The sequence below is a fragment of the Hydra vulgaris genome, chromosome 14, assembly GCF_038396675.1.
Source record: "Hydra vulgaris chromosome 14, alternate assembly HydraT2T_AEP".
NCBI lineage: Eukaryota > Metazoa > Cnidaria > Hydrozoa > Anthoathecata > Hydridae > Hydra > Hydra vulgaris.
Genome location: NC_088933.1, coordinates 9,045,001 through 9,067,500, shown reverse-complemented (window position 1 = coordinate 9,067,500; position 22,500 = coordinate 9,045,001). Strand labels below are relative to the sequence as shown.

The following is a 22,500-nucleotide window of genomic DNA, read 5'->3' as shown; positions in this document are numbered from 1 at the left end:
ATTGTTTTCATAATCAATTTTAAAGGTTCTCTCAGAAGATGAAACTTTAGCAAACACAATAAGCAGAGAAATAAACACATTAAATATCATATTAAAATCAGGAATTGCTGAAATAAAAATGATCTCTAATGTTAAACCAAAACATTGAAACTAAATAGTAAAACCAATTCTAGCGCAAAATAAATTCTTTTTTTATATGACAAAAGTAAACCATTTTAATATTTAGTTACTAATAGATTGAATTAAAAACACAACACGTAAAAATGCAAAAATATTGCTAAATCTTCATAATGAATACAATTTACACAACTTTTAACAAAATTATATAAATTTCTTTGAAAACATATTTACAAGCATTTAACGGTTTAAAATCTAAAACCATATTTTACGTCATTTTAAAAATATAGAAAAAGTAATGAACAGATAAATAAAACAAAAAAGAAAAGTTAAATACAACAGAAACATATTATAATAAATAAGCAATATATCTAAAAACAATTTTTTTATATTTGCAAGAAATCAAAAACAAAATAAAATAAGGACTTGAAACAAAAAGAACAAAACATAATAAAAAAGAATAAAATAAAACAAATAAACAAAAATAATAAAACGAAAATAGCTTATTAGGTTCCCATTTAATTTGCTTAATAAAATAGTTTTAAAGTAATGATTTATATGTACACACACATATATATGTTATATATTTGTGTGTGTGTGTGTGTGTGTGTGTGTGTGTGTGTGTGTGTGTGTGTATATATATATATATATACATACATACACTTATATATATGTGTGTGTATAAGTATGTGTATATGTATTGTGTATATACACTTATATATGTATGTATATACACTTATATACGTGTATGCGTGATAATATGTGTATAGATGTGTATATATGTATGAATTTATGTGTATATATAATATATGTGTATATATGTATGAATTATATACACTTATATATGTATGTGTGTATGTGTGTATGTATGTATGTATGTATGTATGTATGTATGTATGTATGTATGTATGTATGTATGTATGTATGTATATATGTATGTATGTTTGTATGTACACACACACACAAATATTTAACATTTAAGGAAATTTGAAAATAAATGAATTTTTAATTTATGAGAAACATCGATGGGTCATTTTTCATATTTTTTCTTATCATTATCATATATTAAAACTCTCCAAATTTTACATATTTTATTAAAGGTGTTATTTTTAAAAAAAAATTATAAAAGGATTCCTACTTTTAAAAAAGATTTTTTTTAAATCATCTAAGTTTTAAAATCATCTAATTTTTCTAATGGTGGATATGTTGGTGATGATGCTGATTGATTTATACTCAAGAAAGAAGTTTGCAAAGAAGTATCACTGTTTTTTTCATTTATATGAGAAGGTTTTAATAAAATCAAATGCGGTTGCGTAGTATATACCATTGGCTGTAATGTACTATTTGATATAGAAGGGTTTCTTAATATGTTATCTAGTGCAGGGGTAACCTGTGTGTTACAAACAGTTGGTAGTGAAACTCTTGCAAGAGCTGCCGAATTCATATTCCAACTAATAACTTGGGAATGAATGAAGTTATTTGGTATTGGAGCTACCATATTTTGTTTAACATCAGATTGAACACTGATTGGACTATTTAAGCAAAAAGTGTTAAGTGTTGAGAATGAAGAATTCTGAGAATCTGTGACAACACTTGGTTGATAAACTAATCGATATTGAGGGTTATGAAATTTTGATACTTTAGGACTTGTATTATGTGAAGTTGTGATAGGTGCCACATTAGTATCACTAGAATAAGTGAGTAGCTTTTTCTTAGATTGATTTACTCTCCTTTTCTTTTTTAACGGTTCCTCTTTTTTTTCAACACTGTTTACAAATAGTTTTGATCCTGCAACTTGAGATGTCATTGTTGGATGAGATTCTTCTTGCATTGATTTTAGTAAAGGATTAAAAGATAAAGAATTAGGAAAATTAACTGAGTTTATAAGTCGCATGTCACCATTTATTGACTTTTGACAAAATGTTGTGTGATTGTTAGAAGTAAATGGAAAATATATTGAGCTAGACTGAGTCAAAGCATTCTGGGTAGTTTGTAGTTTAGATGTCATTTTAGATTGATCTGTGAAATTTACTATATTAGGGATAGTTTTGGTTGTTTCATTTGCAGAAATTCGACTAGAAACTAAGTGACTGAGACTAGCATAAAAATGATCATCAACTAGAGCAGATCGAGCATTGGATTGGTCATACTTACTATGAATGTAACTTTCTTGTAATGTAACTCCAGAAGTTTTATAGATTGAATCGTCTTTAAAATTTAATGGCTTGTTAATTACTTTTCGAGGTTGATAATCTTGTTTGAGATAAAGAGGATTGTTTATGACATCTGAGTTAGTGCAAATTATATCTTTAGGTTTAATGAATTGCTCATTACTCATAGATGAACTGGACAGAGAAACAGATAATTCACTTGGAGTTTTAGAAGTTAACCCACTCCAGCCTTCTGGAGCTATTTTATTTATGTTAGAACTTTCTTGAGGATGGGTACAAGCTCTGGTTGAGTGATCTTGTAGTGTAGGGCTTAACCTATCTACATATTGTTGTGGATGATGAATTAAAGAATTTGAGATAAAAACACTCTGTCTAATTTGGTCAAGTGAAGCACTTAGTCTTTGTTCAAGATTATTTGCAATTTTTGGTAAATAATTTCCATAGTCATCTACAGAACTATTATTAATACTTTTAGAAGCAATGCTATCAAATAACAATTTATCATAGCTGTTCTGCATTATTGTTGAAGGGTACAGTTTTTCTTGACATCGATTTTGTTTCTCATCGAGCATTATTTGTGAGGAAGAATAAATCAAATTTGTAGCTGCATTGCACTTGTTTAATTCAATATCTTTTTTTAAAACATAATTTTCTGAAACATTTAAGATTTCCATTTTCATTGTATTCAACTCATCTATATTCTGAGCTTTTTGAAATTTTTCTTTTTCAACTTCTGCACTTCTTTTTAACAACTTTTTAGGGAGTTTAATTGAGCCTTTTGGTTTACTTGAAAAAACTACTGAAGTACAATTACTTCCTTCTCCGTTTTGTTCTTCTGAAGAAACCCTAGGTTCATGTAATTCATACTGGCTCATGACAGAAAGATCATTAGACAAATGTGAATGATACAAACTTTTTTCAACAGGTTTAACTTTTTTAGTGATTGGCTTTTCAGAAGACTGAACATTTTTTCTGGGTCGACCTCTTGAACGTTTATAACCTTGTGTTTCTGATTGTATATAGTTTTTATTTTGAGAATTTATTTCAGAAGCAAAGCTGTTTCTTAAAGTAGAGTTCAAAAAACTAAACGGACTAATTGAGATAATGGGGGGCAAAACTAATTGTTGCTCTGTAAGTACTGGTAAAATTGTTGCCTTATCACAACTTAGCATACGAGGTGGAACAAAGGCAACAGGACGTGGTTTGGGAATAAGATCAAGCTTGTCTGCAGGCTTTTCAGCTTGTAAAAATATTTCTGCTGAAGGTAGAGTTACCTTGATATCAGATACTGCTTGCTCAACAGACGGAATAGCAGATGTACATACTTTTTCAAGTATTGCTATCTCTTCATTTATATGTTCATTTTTGCTTATCAGCAGGTGACGTTGATTTAGTGCATTCATAATAGCATAGCAAACTTTTGTACCAACATCCTTCTTTTCTGGTCCACCATTCTAAAAAAAAAACAAATACATAATATATATATATATATATATATATATATATATATATATATATATATATATATATATATATATATCAGTCTTCTACATTTGGCCAACGCTTTGCTGTCAAGCTTTTTCACGCTCTCCCACATGCCTGCAAAAACTTTAGTGAATGCAAAAGCGCTTGCTAAAAAAATACTTTCTTTTTAAATTGAAAATCTTTTTAGTTCATCAAATAACTTGTGAACTTGTGAAAAAAGCGAAAACACTATTGTGCTTGAATTATTTTTTAGAAATAAAACATTTGTTTTCCTGTTTTTATTTTAATTATCTTATTTAGAATAAATGGGCGCACATTCTAAAATTAAAGCGCACAAAAACTATCAGGCTATGTTGACCTAAAAAATCTGTAGTAGATAAAAACATCAAATTTTTTTTTACTGAAATAGTAGAAAGATCATCACACAACATTTCTCCACATGGTTTCATTCCAACTTTATCATTGCACTAAAATTTTATTAAAATCTATTAAAATTGAAAATATTTAAATCAAAATATTTAAATCAAAATATTTAAATCAAAATATTAAAACAAAATATTTAAATGTATTTTTTATAATACCATTTTACATTATATTCGAATATATATCATTAAAATTAAATAATTAATTTGCATTATACATGAAATTTTAACAGTTTAGGCAATAAACTTATATATTATTATAAATATTATAAAGATATTGAAAAATACTAAAAAATATTTCCAATATTATTTACCATGTCTTCATATTTTTGTTCTAAAAGAGAGACTTCAACTTCCATATTAAGAACTTTATTCTCAAGAGCACGATGCTTCACAGCTAGATTTGAAGATCTTGAGAGCAACTCTAATGGTGTCTTTACAGCAATGTCAAGTTCTGAAAGACGCTGTGAGAATTTTTTTAGTCCATCATTAATGAGATTTTGAATGATTGCCTCTGTTTCATCAACTTCTCGAAGTAATAATTTATTTTTTGCCTGTTAGTAAAATACAAAAACAAATTGTTATGTGTGAATTTATGTGTGTGAATTTATGTGTATGTATTTATCCCTGTGCACTCACATGTGCACTGCCCTAATATATTTTCATGCACTTCAAACTTTAAAATGCAGACTTAATACCAAACAGAAAAATTGTTGTTTTAATAAATGTCCTTAATATTCATATTGTAGCAGCCCAGAACCAAATTCTCTATCAATGTATATACAGAAGCCCTTACAGAGAACTATTTCATCAATATGACACCATCAATGATATTTCATGCATAGCTAAGTGCACAAATCTACACATGTAGGTGTTATAGATGTACCGGAATCAGTTTATGCCAAGTCACCAATTCCATTATGTTAAGTTCTTTTGCAAAATCTAAAGCTTTCTCCCTAATAACGTGTCCACCAATTGGTACACTTTGTTCACATGTGTTTATAAACTATTTATATATAGGATTGCTAGATGTCTGGCATTTATGAAGGAGAACACCATAAAAAAAATTATTTTTGGAGGTTTAACACTGTGTTCTCCTCCATAAAAGCCAGATATGGCAACCCTATTTGTCAATACTGCCTACATTTGTGTAGACACCAAGTTGAAATTTTTACGGCACTAAGCCAGATTTTTTTATTATTTTGAGAATATTTTTATTTTCATGTATATATATGCATATATTTTGATAATGTTCAATAAAGTTATGTCTCAAAATACACAGGGTGTTTGTCAAGGGGAGCAAAAAATCACTTCAAACAAACAAAATTTTGAATAACTGCAGGTTCAAATAACTGATGGATATTTGCACAAGTTTGATAAAAAAAATTTACTGGGAATGAAAACTGCTTCAAACAAGTGGGAAATTTGAACGAGTGTTAGTTTGAACAACTGGGAGTTTACTGTATTTGGAATAACTTGCTGTCTGATGTTGTTAACCCAAAAAATATCAAGAGCTTTAAAATTAACTCTATCAACTTCGAAAAATTTTTTAGTGAATTCTCTCACACAATAAAAAGAAGCTATTAAAATAACCATACAAATCAATTTTGCATTATATTCTGTTTGTTTTTCAAAAATACATTTTTAAAAATATTTTAAATAAGACACATCTATGTTGAATAAATAGGGCCTTTTGTGATTATCAATAATACTCTTAGACTTATATCAAGATTTTTATTGGCTGATGTTTATCAAGATTTTTGTTGGCTGATGTTTAAGCTAAAAGCAATTCTAATAACAATATCTCAACACATTTTAAAGTACCAATTTTAAGTTACAGCACTTAAGGTTGAATTTTATCAAAAATTTCTTTTAAGATACCTGGTGCCAGGTACTGCAATAAAATGGCCGATTCTGGGTACCCAGTAAAACAGGTACCTGACACATCACTAGTGGGTGTGTATACATATATATGTATATATACATATATGTCGGGCTGTTACAGGAAGCGTGTGCAGTTTGCACCTTGTCTTTTCACACATAAAATATTTTTTGAAGACAACTTGACCACAGCTGTTGTTATGAAATATTAAATGTTTTAAAATTTTGCAGAAAAAAATTAAGCTAAACTTAACATAAAAAAAATAACAATTAACTAAGAGAAAATAAAAATCAAACAAACTTAACAAACTAAAATTCTAAAATAATAAAAAAAATTAAACTTAACTAAAATAAAACATAAAGTCTTAGAGGAAAATATTTTATATACATGTATATTTGTAGTTTAGAATGAATAACTTCGAAACTTTGACTTTTTCAAATGATTTTATTTTAACTCTTTGAAATAAATTAAAAAATTAATTAGATCAAGATTTGTTGTTTTATCAAAATGTTTATTTAAATTATCAAAGAATATTATATATAATCTAATTATAATATTTTAAAATAATTTTTTTTTTTTTTTAAATTTTTTATGATAAATACATTCTATATTTCAAAATAACTTGAAAGTAAATGATTTTATATTTTACGTGAAATCCTTTTAAATAATAACAAATTACTTCTAAATAACACATATAATTTAAATTATCAAAGAGTATTTTATATAACTTAATATTTTATTTCTTTTATCTATACAAATATTTTTCCAACAAAATACACGCCTGTTAAATAATAATGTTTATTAATTATTTAATAAATAGAATTTTTTTTTTTAATTATTTTTTGATTAGTAAATGAAGTTTTTTTCTTTACAAAGAAACTTTTACTCTTTTTACGCTTCTATGTAGTAAACAAAAGAAAATATATATAGTGAATAAATATATAAAAGAAAAAATATATAGTGAATAAATATATAAAAGAAAAAATATATAGTGAATAAATATATAAAAGAAAAAATATATAGTGAATAAATATATAAAAGAGAGAGATTTTATAACTTTTTCGACATTAATATAAACTGATAATGACTTGTGCATAGCTTCGTAATTAAATAAATAAATTCTATTTTTGCATCTTAAAAAACCACTCTTGATTCATATGTTAAAAGCCATTAATAGAAAACTCTTTCAATTCAAATGTTTAAAGTCATTAATAAATGAAACATGATGTAACATCCAATTGACTTTGACGGCTTATTCAACTAGTGAAATTTATGTCTACAAACAGGTCATAAAATCTTTATCTTATGATTATGAATAAATCATAAAATCTTATAATTAATATTCATAATACTGCAAAGCTCAAACAAAAAAAAAAAAAAAAAAAAAAAAAAAATTTTGGCCTCCATATCTTTAGCCAAAAAGTTTTTAACTTAGGGACTAATTCTGATTTGAAACTAAAATGAGAATATTTAATATAAATGTTTAGAGTTCATAAAAAATTATAATTTAATATTATAATATATAAAAAGTATGATATTATCGAGCTTGAAATAACAAACTTTTTAGTTCTGGAAAATTTGTACGATAAATAGTTTGGTTTAGTGGACATACCCAACAAAACCTAACAAAAAAGTTTACTTTAAGGAAGGAAGTATGATCGCACGCTATTCCTGAGCACCCATAAAATACTTTGTTTTAATAACTCAGCCGCAGTCAACATGTTTTAAGTGTTAACAACTTTAGGCATTTTAAAAATGTTGAAAATTAAAAAGAAATTTAAAAAGTAACTTATTTAAAATAAAGAAAATTTTCAAGAAAAAAAACTAAACTTAAAAAACTAAAATTTCAAAAGAAAATATTTTATATTACATCTTTTTTTTAATTTCTAAATAATTTTTTATGCTATGTGAAATGCTTTGTAAATTATTATAAATTATAAATATATAAATAAATTAAATTATTATGTTTACTTATTACTTTGTTAAACAAAGTAACAAATTACTTCTAATGATTTTTTATAATAAACCGATTTTATTTAAATTATCAAATAATATTATATGTAATTTCATTTATTTAAATATGTATTTTTTATAAATCTTTTCAAACTTTTTCTAGGATTACAATAAAAAAAAAAAAAAGGTTACATAACAAATTTAAAACTGTAATAAAAGTTTTTATACCCATCAAAATAACTATTATGTTAAAAAGTTTATAAAATAAATTTTAAAGGGGTTTTAAAAGCTAAAATATTTGCTTAAAATCTATAAAAACCATTGAACAAAAAATTAAATAAATACTGAAATATAATTTTAAATTAATAATTAACTGTAACACTTTAATATAAATAATAAAAACCAGGCTGTTTAATTAAAATTTTTTTTATAGTTTTAGCGTCTTTTAAAAAATAAATTAGCTCAAAAAAATGACATATTTTATTAACATAACTGGGTGTTTTCTTAATTTTCTGTTTTGTATAAATAATAAAAAGTTCAAAAAATGAAGTTTATATACTATACAGAATTTACTAATAATTTTGGAACAACTAAAATGATTAAAAAATAAATGCACACAAAATATGGGTCAGAGAAAATGACTGGAAGATATTGTTTTTCACCGGACAATGTCTGGCAAAAAACAACATCTACCAATCATTGCCAGACAATGATTAAAATGTTACTATATTTACCCATAACCAATAACAAATTTTTTTTTGACATTTACCTTTTCAAACTCAATCATTGAACTAAGTTTTTCAGCATATTCTTTTGTATTTACTATCTTTATAAAATCTAATAGCCGATACTTTAATTTACCTAAATAATAATATAATGGGTAAATAACATAATGAATATTAATGATACATAAAATATATATATATAATCTTCATTAATCAAATATATAAAAAACTATTGATAAACCATTATACCATTATAATTACAAGTTTTATAATAACCATGAAAACATAAACAGCAATAGAAAGAAATATAGTTATGGAAAATAAAAATGTTTTTGTTAATAATGTTGATGCTTGAAATGAAAAAAGTTTAAGTAGAGAAGGTTCTTAGCCACTAGTGTGAATGCACTTAGCTAGCAGAAGAAAAAACTTATAAAAAGAAACTTATAAAACAAATGGTAATCTTCCTAGCGAAACCTAGGTTACAATAAAAATAAAATGTGATGGAAGAAGTAAAAAGTATCGACAGATTATTAAATCCAACTTAGAAAAATAATTACTCAATCACAGCTTAAGTTGAATCTCAAACTATTTTAAAAAAAAAGTGACAAGCAGGATCTTATCCTTATCTTGTATGCAGAAAAAAATTTGAGAATTAGTTCAGCTTACCACCATTTTTTGTCATGGTGTAGTGGAGTAAAAAATAATCGGAAAAAAAAAATAATAATAAAGGTAAATCTGTATGGACCATATTATTGAAAATAATTAAAAACAATCTTTTTTAAAAATAATAAAAAAAATAATAATATAAAAAACAATTCAAAATGGGAAAAAAAAAGGAATTAGAATATTGTTACTTTAATTACCAATTATTTATATATTATTTAATGTTATGAATAATTAAAATATATTTTGGTTGCGTAAATGATTATTCAATCATTCAATTTTAATGAACACTCTATTAATTAAAAAAAATCTCATTATGAATAAGAACTTTTTTTCCCACGGCATTTAAACAGTTTTAAAATGTAAAAATCCTTAAAATCCTAATATAAATAAATTCTTTTTAAAAGTTAAAAAATTTAACTTTATAAATATAAAAATATATTTGTTATTAATTTAAAAAATATATTGTTGTTCTAAACACAAAGTTTTGATTGATATTCTGAAATGATTGAAATGATGAAATAATTTTTGATGAAATGATGAAAAAATTTATTGAAAACTTTTTAAAAAAAATTTTATGAAAAATCATTAAAGTAAATTAGTTAAAATGAATGAGAATACTAAAATAATTTTACTTAAAAAATCATCAACATCATTCTCCAGGTCTTTACTTAGCTCGTTTTGCGAAGTGACATTGTTGTTTATTTCCTAATTAAATGAAAAAAAATAATTATAATATGTATATATATATATATATATATATATATATATATATATATATATATATATATATATATATATAAATAACAAAAGACTATTCTCTTTGCTTATTTTTTTAATTGAAAAAAATATTATTATAATGTATTATAATAATAATAATACTTTATTATTAACTAAAACTACCCTATAGAATAATGATATAAAAATAGGATATTATACAGACACACACACACACACACAAATATATATATATATATATATATATATACACACACACACACACACACACACACACACACACACACACACACACACACACACACACACACACACACACACACACACACATGGTTACCAAAAACCCAGACTAACTTTATATGAATTCTAAATGCCGCAAACTGAACTTTTTTTTTCATGTATTTCCATTTTAAAGCTGTATAATTTTTTTTATCAATTTAATTCTTTATAAGTTTCATTATCTTCTTATTTTTAGATAATTTAAAAAAAATTAAGAAAAAAATGATTTCCAAGCAAAAAGAGATAAGAAAACGAATTTACGAGTTCTATTTAAATAATAAATAACAAAATAAAAAGCTCTCAGAAGATCACTTTAATTCTAAACAAATTCCAAGAAGCACTATTTATGATATAATCAAATGTGGTGAGAATGATTCTGGATACAAGAGTTTGTGTAGCCAAAATCATGACCCCCGAGGTGATCAAGCATGTGAAAACCATGTTTGACCACTGTAACTGGGTTTTAATGAAGCCCGCCAGTCAAAAATTGGATTTGCCAAGTGCACATTAAAACTTATACAAAACAGGGTATACCTGATCAACAAGAGAGTCAGAAAGAGTCAGAAATCTAGACCAGCATTTATTATCTTTATAGCAATTTTTAAGGAAAATGGGTCATCCTTAACAACAACTCTTACTTCATGGTGTTGCACTCGATGATTAACGGAAACAGCACCTACCGTTCTAATGACAGAGGCAGACTCCCCTGAGCATTAATCAACAAAGGCATCTACAAAAATGGTTTGTATTAAAGGAAGATTAGTGCCATTCATCAACACTTATCATTCCAATGATAATTATGTATTTTGGCTGGATCTGGCCTCATCTTATTATGGTAAAACCGTGACCAACTGCGGGCCATCAATTTTGTCAAAAAAGTTGACCATCTGCCAGTCGTACCAGAGTGTTGCCTAATTGAAGATTTTTAGATTATTTTGAAAGGCAAACTGTATAAGGGAAACTGGCAAGCAAAAGATATGAAGCAACTACAAACCAGAATAAAGCTTTGTCTAAAATAAGAATCTGAAAATAAAGATAAAATAGATATAAAAAATTATTATAAAATAGTATAAAAAATAATTCAAAATGGAAAAAAAAAAGGAATTAGAATATCGTTGTTTTCATTACCAATTATTTTTATATTATATAATATATTATTTAGAGATTATTCTCATATTATGAGATTTATATAAATCAACAAAAATTGATTTATATAAATCTCATAATATGAGAATAATCTTTGAAAAATTCGAGTTATTGACTGTGTTATGTACCTCAAAATAATGTTTTTCTACTTTATTGAAATATAAGTATAACTTTTTTGACAAAACTCATAAAAACCCAGCAACAGTGGTCAAACATGGTTTTCACATGCTAGATCACCTTGGGGGTCATGATTTTGAGATTTAGACCAATCAAAAACAGTTGATTGGTCTAAACCTTTGAAAAATTCAAGTAATTCATTGTGTTATGTACCTCAAAATAATGTTATTCTACTTTGAATATTTATTTTGAAATATAAGTTTTCTACTATATACGAATACAGAATTATCTCACCTGTTCAAATTGACAAAATTATATGCCAATTCAACTTTTTTCTTTCTTTTTTTATGCAACTTTACAGGAAGTAAAAAAATTTCATGTATTTCTTGTTGTTATGAACAAAATAGCAATAAATGAACAAAATGAAACTGATATAAAAATAACTTTAGCACAAACAATTGATTCTATTTCAATAATTATGTTGTTTCAATTGTTTGATTATATTGGAACAACAGAATATTTCAATTGTTTGATTATATTGAAATTAACATCAAACCTCTTAATGGTAATGCTCTATACAAAAACACTTTTTTGTCAAACAAAGAAGAAACTTAATCCAAAACTATTTTTTCTAATTCATCTGGGGATTTAACAGAACTTTAATTATTTTAAATTTATTTATATCATATTATTATATTATTTATTTTATTTATATTGAATAAATAAATTTAATGAATAAGTAGACTTTTCTTAGAGAAAACATTTGTAAAAATACAACTTACGAAAACAAAAAAAAAATGTTACACTACAATAAATATTTTCTTATTTACCAGGTAACATATACACTTATATATATTAGCACTAAATAGATTTTCTTTTTTTGTTTCTAATTTTTTAATATAAATATATATTTTGCAATAATTACAAAAAAAAATTAAGACTAAGTTAATAATAGTATAAATTTTTGCAATGAAAAGTATCTTAAAATAACCAATAAATTCACCTTTGAACAATTTATGTCTAATTGCTTTTTACTGCTTGGCTCTAATTTACTTTCAATCTCTGCATCAAGCGAGTTTTCAATGGACTTTGTGTCATTACCTCCTACAAAATCTGGGTCATCAAGATCACTTTCCATAGAAGAACTTGATGAAGATGAATTAGATAAGTTCTTTTTGTTCTCTGGACTGTATTTCTTTAATTTTTTTTTCTGAAAAAATTAAACAAAATTTAAATTCAAAATTTGATTGATCAAAATTCAAATTCAAATTTTGTCTTTCTTATAATATTAATTCCTGAGAAAGACCTGAAATGAATAACTTTAAAACATTCACATTTAAAGATATCAAGCTTAGAATTTTCTAGAAAGAAATAATTTATATAATTAAAATCATATACATAAAACATCAAAACAATACCGATTCAAAAGATTTTCTCGCAATACTTCTACGCAATAAAGTATTCTTTTTATTTTCTGAATGTTGTTTTCCAGAACTTTGCTCTTTACAAGGCTCTTTACCAGGCTTAAATTGATCTGGATACCCTACAGCTTCTTTTTTACTTTGTTTTATGGTATCCGTTAGCAACTATGATAAAATTTTAAGTAATAACTATTCTTGCAATAAAATTATATAATGTAATGATAAATTATGAAGAGTTTCTACCTGCCATTGATGTCTAGTTGTAGTCCCTAGGTATAAGTCATCTAAATTGTCTTCAAGCGTTTCAACATTGACAAAAGCTCCTGAGTTTGCACAACTATTTGCTTCGTTACTAATGTTGCTTTCCGAATATATAGAACTGACATCTTCTTCAATATCAAGACCTTCCTGAAAATATCCATATCGAAATGAATTCATAAACAAATATTAAAACATACAACATATTAACTCATAAGATGCACCTAAAATAATTACACCATAAAAATACATTAAAAAAACAAAACAAAAACATCAACAAAATATAAATCCACAAATATAAATGCCCAAATATAAACATCACTAGCTCAAACCTTAGTCACAAAAATGTACAATATTGACAAAATATTATTTATTCGCACACTTCATAATTTTCTCCTTTCCTTAATAGTCATATGTTCCTATATTATCAACAGCAACTGCAATCTCCTTTCCTTAATAATCATCCTATCAAATGCTCCTATCAGAAGCAACTGCAATTTTTATACTAATTTTTAATTTTTAAAAACAACTAATCTTATGCTAAGCCAATATTACAATTACAATCTAAAATAATAAACTTAAAATTATAAATCTAATAATATTCTCCACTAGATATTTTTTATTTTAGCAATTAATGCAGTATCGCTGACATTATACAGTTGTGACTGCAGTGGCAAAATGGTCTGTATAGTGGCAAAGTGCCTTGTATAGTGGCAGAGTGCTTTGTATAGAGTGCTTTATACAAATTTATCAGGTAATTCTTTACTAATTGTTAAAAAAAAATTTTAATCCACAAATGTACAAGTGCACAAACTAATTTAAGTACACACAGAGCTGTGACCAAACTGTTGACCAAATCACAGAGTTGCAGATATTTTTCAAAAATGTTTTTTTTTGAATTACCCTACTAACAAAGCACTAGACATTAAAACATACATGTAAAAAAAACACTAAGCAGTCAAAAAAGTAGTCAAACATCCACTTAGGCACACACAATAAATTTGGGCATACTTAAAAACCACACAATAAATTTGGATACTTAAAAACCACATACAAAACTTCCTCTACATTAAACATACACAACATATAAATAAAATAAAAAATTATACATACCTTTTTTTTTTGAAGAATAGAAAAATACTTTTCTAACTAAATCAAAAAAAAAAACTTTAATATTGATAAAATCATAAAATCTTAATAAATTTTTAAAATTTTAAAATAATTTTTATAGCATTTTAAAAAAATAATTTGATGCAAAATTTTAAAATATTTTAAAATTTAAAGAATTGAGAGTAAACTTTTAGATCAAAATCACACCCTTGTTCGATCAACAACATGTAAATAATATGAGACAGTGTTTCCAGTCCACGATACTGATGCTTTATTTTGAGGACGAATTTCACTTATACGCATCATAGCACCGAGTTCTTAAAGTTTAAAATAAAAAGCAATAAAATAATCTTGACTTAACTTAAAAAATATTGTTGAAGAAAAAAAAACTAATCAAAGTTATTACCGGATAAATTTCGCTTATTAAACTTAAAATTCATTGAACAAAACTCCCTTGATGAAACTAATTTCGCACCTGTAATAAAAATTATTTTATATAATTAATTGAACAAAACTCTCTTCATGAAACAAAGGTGAAAATTAAGTTTGAAATAAAAACTTTGAAATAAAAAATTGCATAAGTCACCTTCTTTCATTGACTGAAACATATTTTTTAAATGATGATTAACAACTGGACCAAAAGCAAAATTATTAACAAAGATAAATCTGTAAAAATAGATATGTGATGCTACTCTTAGTTGCTTTATTACATATCTTTAAATAATAATATATTTATAAAATAATTATATAGTTAAAAATAAAACAACAAAAATAAATAAACGCATATTAGATCAATATTAAAAAAAAATGTTTGAAATAATTTTGTTTAAATGCATAGACTTTTAGTCAGAGGTTTATAATAAAGTGATGCATTAAGGATTGTTGGGATAGATTATTGGCATATATTTCCACAGTAACAAGTTTGATATTTTTATAAGAAATATGCCAACATTTGCATAACAGATATGGAAGCATTTCCATACTTTGCAACATAAACTATACCTTTGCTTTAACTCCATTTCAATCAGTTTTTAAAAAAATTAAACCTAACAAAATAGTATTTCGAAACTATTTGTTAATATCTTTTAATTATTTTTATTAGTATCTTTTAATCTTAATTTATACTTTGGTGGTTTGAAAGTAATATCTAACATTAAACGGTAACTTAAGCCTAAAAAACTTTTTAAAATGGTCTGGCATTAATAAAATAAACAGATGTTTAGCAAACTAGCCTCAAATGGTAGTGGAAGCGTGTTAAAAATACAGGAACCAACAATATATGGCTGTCTATCTTAAAGATGAATATTAATAAGGGTTATAGTATGAATCTTTGTTTAAAGCGAAAAGCTGTACCTAATTAGAAATTTGACCTGGGTATTTATATTAGTAAGAACCCATTTGTTGGGAAACTAGGTTGAATCCACCAACTATTCTCTTATGTGCTTTCGTTTAGCACCACTTCACTCTATCGCCTTTCTCTTTGTTCTATATCGCTCTCCTTCATCTCAAGACTGAACTCTATTTGATGTTATTTCTGATCAAATTGACGAAGCCCTTTCTCTTTACCCTTCAGCCAATATCGTTGTTGTTGGTGACTTTAATGTTCATCACTTAAAATGGCTTGGCTCTAGTGTCAGTGACTCTGCAGGTGTTAAAGCCCAGAGCTTTTGCCTTTCTCAATCCCTAACTCAAATAGTCAACTTTCCAACTCGCTTTACAAACAACCCGAATCATTTACCTTCTCTACTCGACTTATGTCTTGCTTCTGATCCTAGTCAGTGCTCAGTTTCTCCACATTCACCCTTAGGTGCTTCTGATCACAGTTTGATCTCTCTAAAACTATTATCTCATTCTTCTTCATCACCTGAATCCCTATATCATCATACTTCTTACAACTACCTTAAAGCTGACTGGGAGTCTTTCTGTGATTTTCTTCATAATAGCCCTTAGGTAAAAATATTTTGTCTTCCTGCTGAGTGATGTGCTTCTTACATAATCCAAGTCAAGCCTCACTCTTCTCCATGGTTTTCCTAGCATTGTGCTGCAGCAATTTCCGATCGAAACCATTACTTCCATATCTATCAGCAAAACAACTCTCCAGAAAAAAGACGTCTGTTTATTTCTGCTAGAAACCATTGTAAAAAGTTTTGTCTAACGCCAAAGTTCGCTATTCTCAGGTCATGAAATCTCATATTTCATCACAAAAACTAGGCTATCATGACTTCTGGAGAATCTTTAATAGTATCAATAATAAGGGCAAATCTGTAATTCCACCTCTCTTGTATGGTTCAGACTTTGTCACATCACCTTAAGACAAAGCTGAATTGTTTGCTAAGAACTTTTCATCAATATCATCTCTTGATTCCACTAGTTGCGTTCTACCTGATATAGCCATCAAATAGCTTGATCCTTTGCTTGACATTTGTATCACTCCAGCTTCTGTATCTAAAGTGATTTCCTGCTTAGACTCCTCTACAGCTTGTGGTTCGGACAACATACCTGTTACAGTTTTGCAGAAGTGTTCTCCGGAGCTATTGTCTATACTTTCAAAACTATTCAACAAGTGCTTATCAGAGTCTTGTTTTCCAGCCTGCTGGAAAGCGGCATCTGTTATCCCTATCTTCAAAAATTCTGGAGAGCGATCTGATTCATCTAACTACCGCCCCATTAGTCTTCTTCCTATTGTGAGCAAGGTTTTTGAATCTTTAATTAAAAAACACTTTCAACCTTTCATCTTGAATCTAATAACTTACTTTTCTTACTTTTCATCAATATGGATTTTAAATTTCTCATTCTACCGCTGATTTGCTAACAGTAATAACTGATAGGTTTTATCATGCATTAGATAAATGTGGAGAGGTTAAGGCAATTGCTTTTGACATTTCTAAAGCTTTTGATAAAGTTTGGCATGCTGGACTTCTCCATAAGCTTTCTTCTTATGGTGTATCTGGTAACATCTTTAAGATTATTGAATCCTTCCTTTCCAATTATAGTATAAAAGTTGTCCTTGATGGACAGCACTCTTCTTCTTATTCTGTAACTTCATGGGTTCCTCAAGGTTCAATCCTTGGCCCTATACTTTTTTATTTTACATTAACAATCTTTTAGATATTCTCACATCTAAGGTGGCATTGTTCGCTGATGATACTACCATTTATTCTTATCATGATAAGAAGCCAACAATCTCTGATTGCTTGGAGGGGGCATTTGAGCTTGAAAAGGATCTCACTTCTACTACAGCATGGGGCTCACAGTGGCTGGTGAACTTTAATTCAGATAAAACTCAATTTTTTTCAGCCAATCATTATCGCAATAACTTAGACCTTCCTATATTTATAAACGATAATGTACTGGATGAGTCATCTACCCTTAATCTTCTAGGATTAACTCTTACTTCTGATCTTTCTTGGAAACCATATATCAAATCCATTGCAAAATTAGCATCTGCTAAGGTTGCATCTCTTTATCAAGCTCGACACTTTCTTACTCCGGATTCTATTCTCTATCTTTATAAATCTCGAATCCGGCCTTGTATGGAATACTGTTGCCATATCTTGGGCAGATCTTCTAATGATGCCCTTTCTCTTTTAGATAAGGTGCAAAAACACATTGTAAATATAGTTGGACTTGCTCTTGCTCTCCAACCATTATCACATCATCGTAATGTTGCTTGTCTTTTCTACAAATACTATAATGTGCGCTGTTCTGAAGAGCTAGCGTTTCTTGTGCCATCTACTAAAATTCATTCTCGTGTTACTCATTATTAAATTAAGTCTCATCCTTTTTCTGTGACTGTTCCTAAGTGTTTTAAAAACTCTCATTCCTCTAGTTTTTTTCCTCAAGCATTAGTTCTCTAGAATTCTCTTCCTTCATCTTGCTTTCCTGATTCATATAATTTGCAATCTTTTAAGTCGTCCGTCAATCGTTATCTTGCTCTACAAACTTCATCTTTGCTCTTCCAGTAACTTTAAACTTTAATTAGTGGTTGCTTGCAGTCTTGTTGGAAGCAAATATGTTGAAAGAAAAAAAGAAACAATTTATCTCTTTTAAAGCTGTGTAAAAAAATGTCAACAAAAATTTTGGTACTGAATACTAAATAGCATGGGATATATATATATATATATATATATATATATATATATATATATATATATATAAATATATATATTTATTTATATATATATATATATATATAAATATATATATATATATTTATTTATATATATATATATATATATATATATATATATATATATATATATATATATATATATATATATATATATATATATATATATATATATATATATATATATATATATATATATATATATATATATATATAAGGATGTTTTAAAAAAAGGTCATGTCTCTAAAAAAAAAGAGCCCTAACTTATCATCTGCCCAAACCATGGTTTAGTACCAAAAAAATTTTTTTTAATTATTAAAAATATAATATTGTCTCTTTCTACAAAAATCAAAGTGTGAAGAAAAAGTGAAGTTCTTAGTCTAACAAAAGTTCTTCTTTTATACCTAATTGTCCAGTTGATCAGTCCGACTGCTGCATACTGTCTAAACTAATGGTTCTTTGGATACTTGGTGGATTTATAGTGCTTACAATACAAAAGATGAAGTAATATTTTCAATAAGTTCTAAATTATTATAATCCATGTTTATTCCATAAATATGCTGTTAAATAATATTTTTACAGGATTAAATTTGAGATATTGTTAAAGGAGTGGATAAAATTAAAAGATCAAAGACACAAAACAAATCCTGCTGAAATAAAAAAAAGACATTTGTTTGAAGAGAAAATGAATAAGGTATTTTGGATTGGAGAGCATCCTAATGTTGTGTTTGAAAAAATATAAAAAGATAAAATGAGAAAAGTGAAAGACAAAGAGGAAGATATTGCTTTCTTAAAAGACCAGCTTAGTGAAAGAAAAGGATGTCTTGGAGGTAGAGATAAAAAATATGAGTATTCTGTAGTAAGAAGTAAAAGGCACACATAAAAGTTAAATAGAAATCAGCAAAATTATATAAATTATACAAGAATGATTTAGATTATCAAAGTTCTACTAGTTACACTAGTGACAAATTAGGCAAGGAAACAGATATTGATTTTGATTTTAATGCGCATCCTAATGTTCAAATTTCTGTTCTTTTTCCTAAAAATATTCTTTAGTCAACCGCTCATACAGCAGTGGGAGAGGGTATAACACCCCACCAACATACAGCATTGATTACAAGTGTTACTGTCATGGCTGGTGGTTCTGTAGCAAACTTTAATTGTTCTAAATCCACATCTTATAGAGCTATAGAGAACATAATATCTGTCAGGGCTAAAGAAATAAAACAATACATAAAAAATACTGTAATATTATCAGATTCACTAACGACAATACACTTTCATGGAAAAATAGTTAATGAATTAACAAAGGGAAAGCAATTTAAAAAAGATAGAATTGCAGTTTTGGTAAGGATTGATGAGAAAACAGAACTACTTGGCATTCCTCCAATAGATTCTAGTTTAGGGGTTACTCAAAAGCAAGCTATTGTAGAATTGATGGAATTTTTTGGATTAAAAGATAAGGTTAAATGTCTCTGTTTTGTTGCAACTTCAGCAAATACAAGAAAATGGCAAGGTACTTGCATGAGATTAATTCAACAAGTTCAACGTCCCTTGTTGTTGATTGCATGTAGACATCATGTAATTGAGCAACACATAGCCCATTTCTGGAAGATTTACCTAAGCAGCGAAACTTCTGGTCCAGAAAACAAACTATTTTAAGTTCTAAAACAAAACTGGAATAGTATAGATAGCAAATGAAAAAGTTTGAGGAATGACACCTACTTGGCTCTCAAGCTGTTGCAAACTCTATTCTCAGACATACTTTGTATCTAGATCCTACTTTAGTAGTTTTTGCCCTAGCAGATAAAGAATGTAGGGAACGTGGTGATATGGCCAAAAAACTGTATAGTTTACAAAGATGTCCAAGTGATAGTTTTCCTTTGGAGCGCCAGGTAATGGACCAAGCTATATTGAATAGCCTCAACTTCAGTAAAGACGAGCCTCCTAGTTTGACTCCATTAATAACAAAAAAGTTGTGGCTAGTTTTTGACATGCTCAGTCATGGAAAGGCAGAAACTCAATGGATGAAGACTCCACCAGAATTTTGGAAATTCAACGATTTTTATCTAGAATTTAGAGCAACAATTAGGGGACTTGATGTTGTTAATGACTGTTCTGAGAGGGCAGTTAAGTTAGTTCAAGACTAATAAATAGAGCATATTCTGAGGGAAAAAAAGCAGGACACCTTTCTCTTTACAAATAGTTACAATAAAAACAGAAACGGGAAGAATTAAATAGATTACAAAAAAGCCACTAGTACAAACACAAATAAAGTCTTGTTTCTTATGTACATTTTTTTGTTAATATAACTTCTTCAAGAAAGAATAAAAAAATTCATAAATTTACTGGGATTGCTGTATTTTATTTTAAATGAAACTTTTACTATTGAGATGAAATTTTTTGTAATTTAATTTTTTTTTTTAGTATTTTCTTTCCCGTTCCAGGCCCTCTTTCTTATATATTTCCCAGAATAGTTCCTTAAACTGATTATAAGTGAGTTACAAAAAAATTTTAAGAATATTTTTATGAGCTAAATATTTATGGATTTTAGGATTTTAGGGTTTTTTGAAACAATTTTTTTTGAGTTTTATATATTATATATTTATAAAAAAAATTTTTTTAAGAGTAGAGCCTATTTTATTTAGATTAAATAAGTGTTAACAAACATAAATATAAAAAAAAAATCAAAAATTTTAATGTCAAAACTTCCTACAAACAGTTTTGAAAATGGTACAAAACGCCCTAAAAATTACCCCTTTTACCCCCCGAAGGAACCCTTCAGATTTTCAAAAATTTAAAGAAAAATATTTTTTTTGTACTAAATCATGGTTTGGGCAGGTGATTTTTATTTTTGGAGACATGACCTTTTTTTAAAACACCCTAATATATATATATATATATATATATATATATATATATATATATATATATATATATATATATATATATATATATATATATATATATATATAAATATATATCTAATAAATATATATATATATATATAATAAATATATATATATATATATAATAAATATATATATATATATATATAATAAATATAGGAGAAGTCGGGGTACAGTGGATCGAGGGGCAGAGTGAATAAGAGGCATTTTCTCAAAGATTAGAATTTTGTTCATCTTGATAATGTAATCATTTTATGTGCTCATATATCAGCCATCTTTATATATAGTTAATACCACATAATCTTTGACTACCAGTTTTTGGTAGGTAATTTTTGTTTTTAGGTCACTAAAGTAAATTTTCTTACTGTACTTATGTTTGTTATGGAGATCATGGTTGAAATAGTTTCAAAAGTTGAAGTTTTTCATTCGGATTATTGATATTTATGCTTTCTGTTAGTAGTTTAGCTTTTCCTTTAATAACACTCGTGTCCCAAGAAATTAGACTTAAACTTAATTTATTATGATGGGGCACAGTGAATTGGGGTACAGTGAATAGGTTGATCACTATGCTCCATTAATAATCTTAAAGATTAAATTCATGCATTTTTAACAAACAAACTACATGAAAATGAATTTGTTAGTTTTAAGTTATGAATAATATTTGAATAATTTTTTAATATTTTTATAGGTTTTGTTACCAATAAAATTCTTTTTTTTTCTTCTCATTTTTCAAAATGTCTAATTTTTTGATTTTATACTAATCTAATTAATAAAAGTATGCCAAAAGTATAGTGCACAGTGTCTTTACTCCCTCAGCCTCAAAGTTATTTGGCTATGCCCCTATTCACTATCATTAGTTCACCGTTGTGTTCATTTATTCACTGTGCTCCAGTACTGGGGCACAGTGAATAACATAACACAACTCACTTTAAACCTTTCTGTGAGCCATTAGATAATAAATATTTGGGTTTTAGT

At 26.7% G+C, this 22,500-nt stretch overlaps 2 protein-coding genes across 2 annotated transcripts in view; both read right to left on the bottom strand.

Moving 5' to 3' along the window:
* Positions 1–141, bottom strand: part of LOC100197858 (beta-galactosidase) — a 15,202-nt gene extending 15,061 nt beyond the window's left edge. Inside the window, 1 exon segment of the mRNA XM_065817298.1 lies at positions 1–141. This exon segment is cut by the window's left edge and continues 128 nt beyond it. Within this exon segment, the coding sequence (XP_065673370.1) occupies positions 1–90 (90 nt within the window). The 5' untranslated portion in view covers positions 91–141.
* Positions 142–258: 117 nt separating this feature from the next.
* The window catches only part of LOC100211036 (histone-lysine N-methyltransferase, H3 lysine-79 specific), a 67,325-nt gene continuing 45,083 nt past the window's right edge, over positions 259–22,500 (bottom strand). The window contains exons 10-21 of the mRNA XM_065817297.1: positions 15,074–15,153; positions 14,894–14,962; positions 14,695–14,804; positions 14,491–14,526; positions 13,363–13,527; positions 13,117–13,284; positions 12,702–12,908; positions 10,054–10,126; positions 8,800–8,891; positions 4,510–4,749; positions 4,175–4,240; positions 259–3,742 (exon numbers count right to left, since the gene is read on the bottom strand). Coding sequence (XP_065673369.1) covers positions 1,283–3,742; positions 4,175–4,240; positions 4,510–4,749; positions 8,800–8,891; positions 10,054–10,126; positions 12,702–12,908; positions 13,117–13,284; positions 13,363–13,527; positions 14,491–14,526; positions 14,695–14,804; positions 14,894–14,962; positions 15,074–15,153 — 3,766 coding nt within the window. The 3' untranslated portion in view covers positions 259–1,282. The remainder of the gene's footprint in view (positions 3,743–4,174; positions 4,241–4,509; positions 4,750–8,799; positions 8,892–10,053; positions 10,127–12,701; positions 12,909–13,116; positions 13,285–13,362; positions 13,528–14,490; positions 14,527–14,694; positions 14,805–14,893; positions 14,963–15,073; positions 15,154–22,500) is intronic.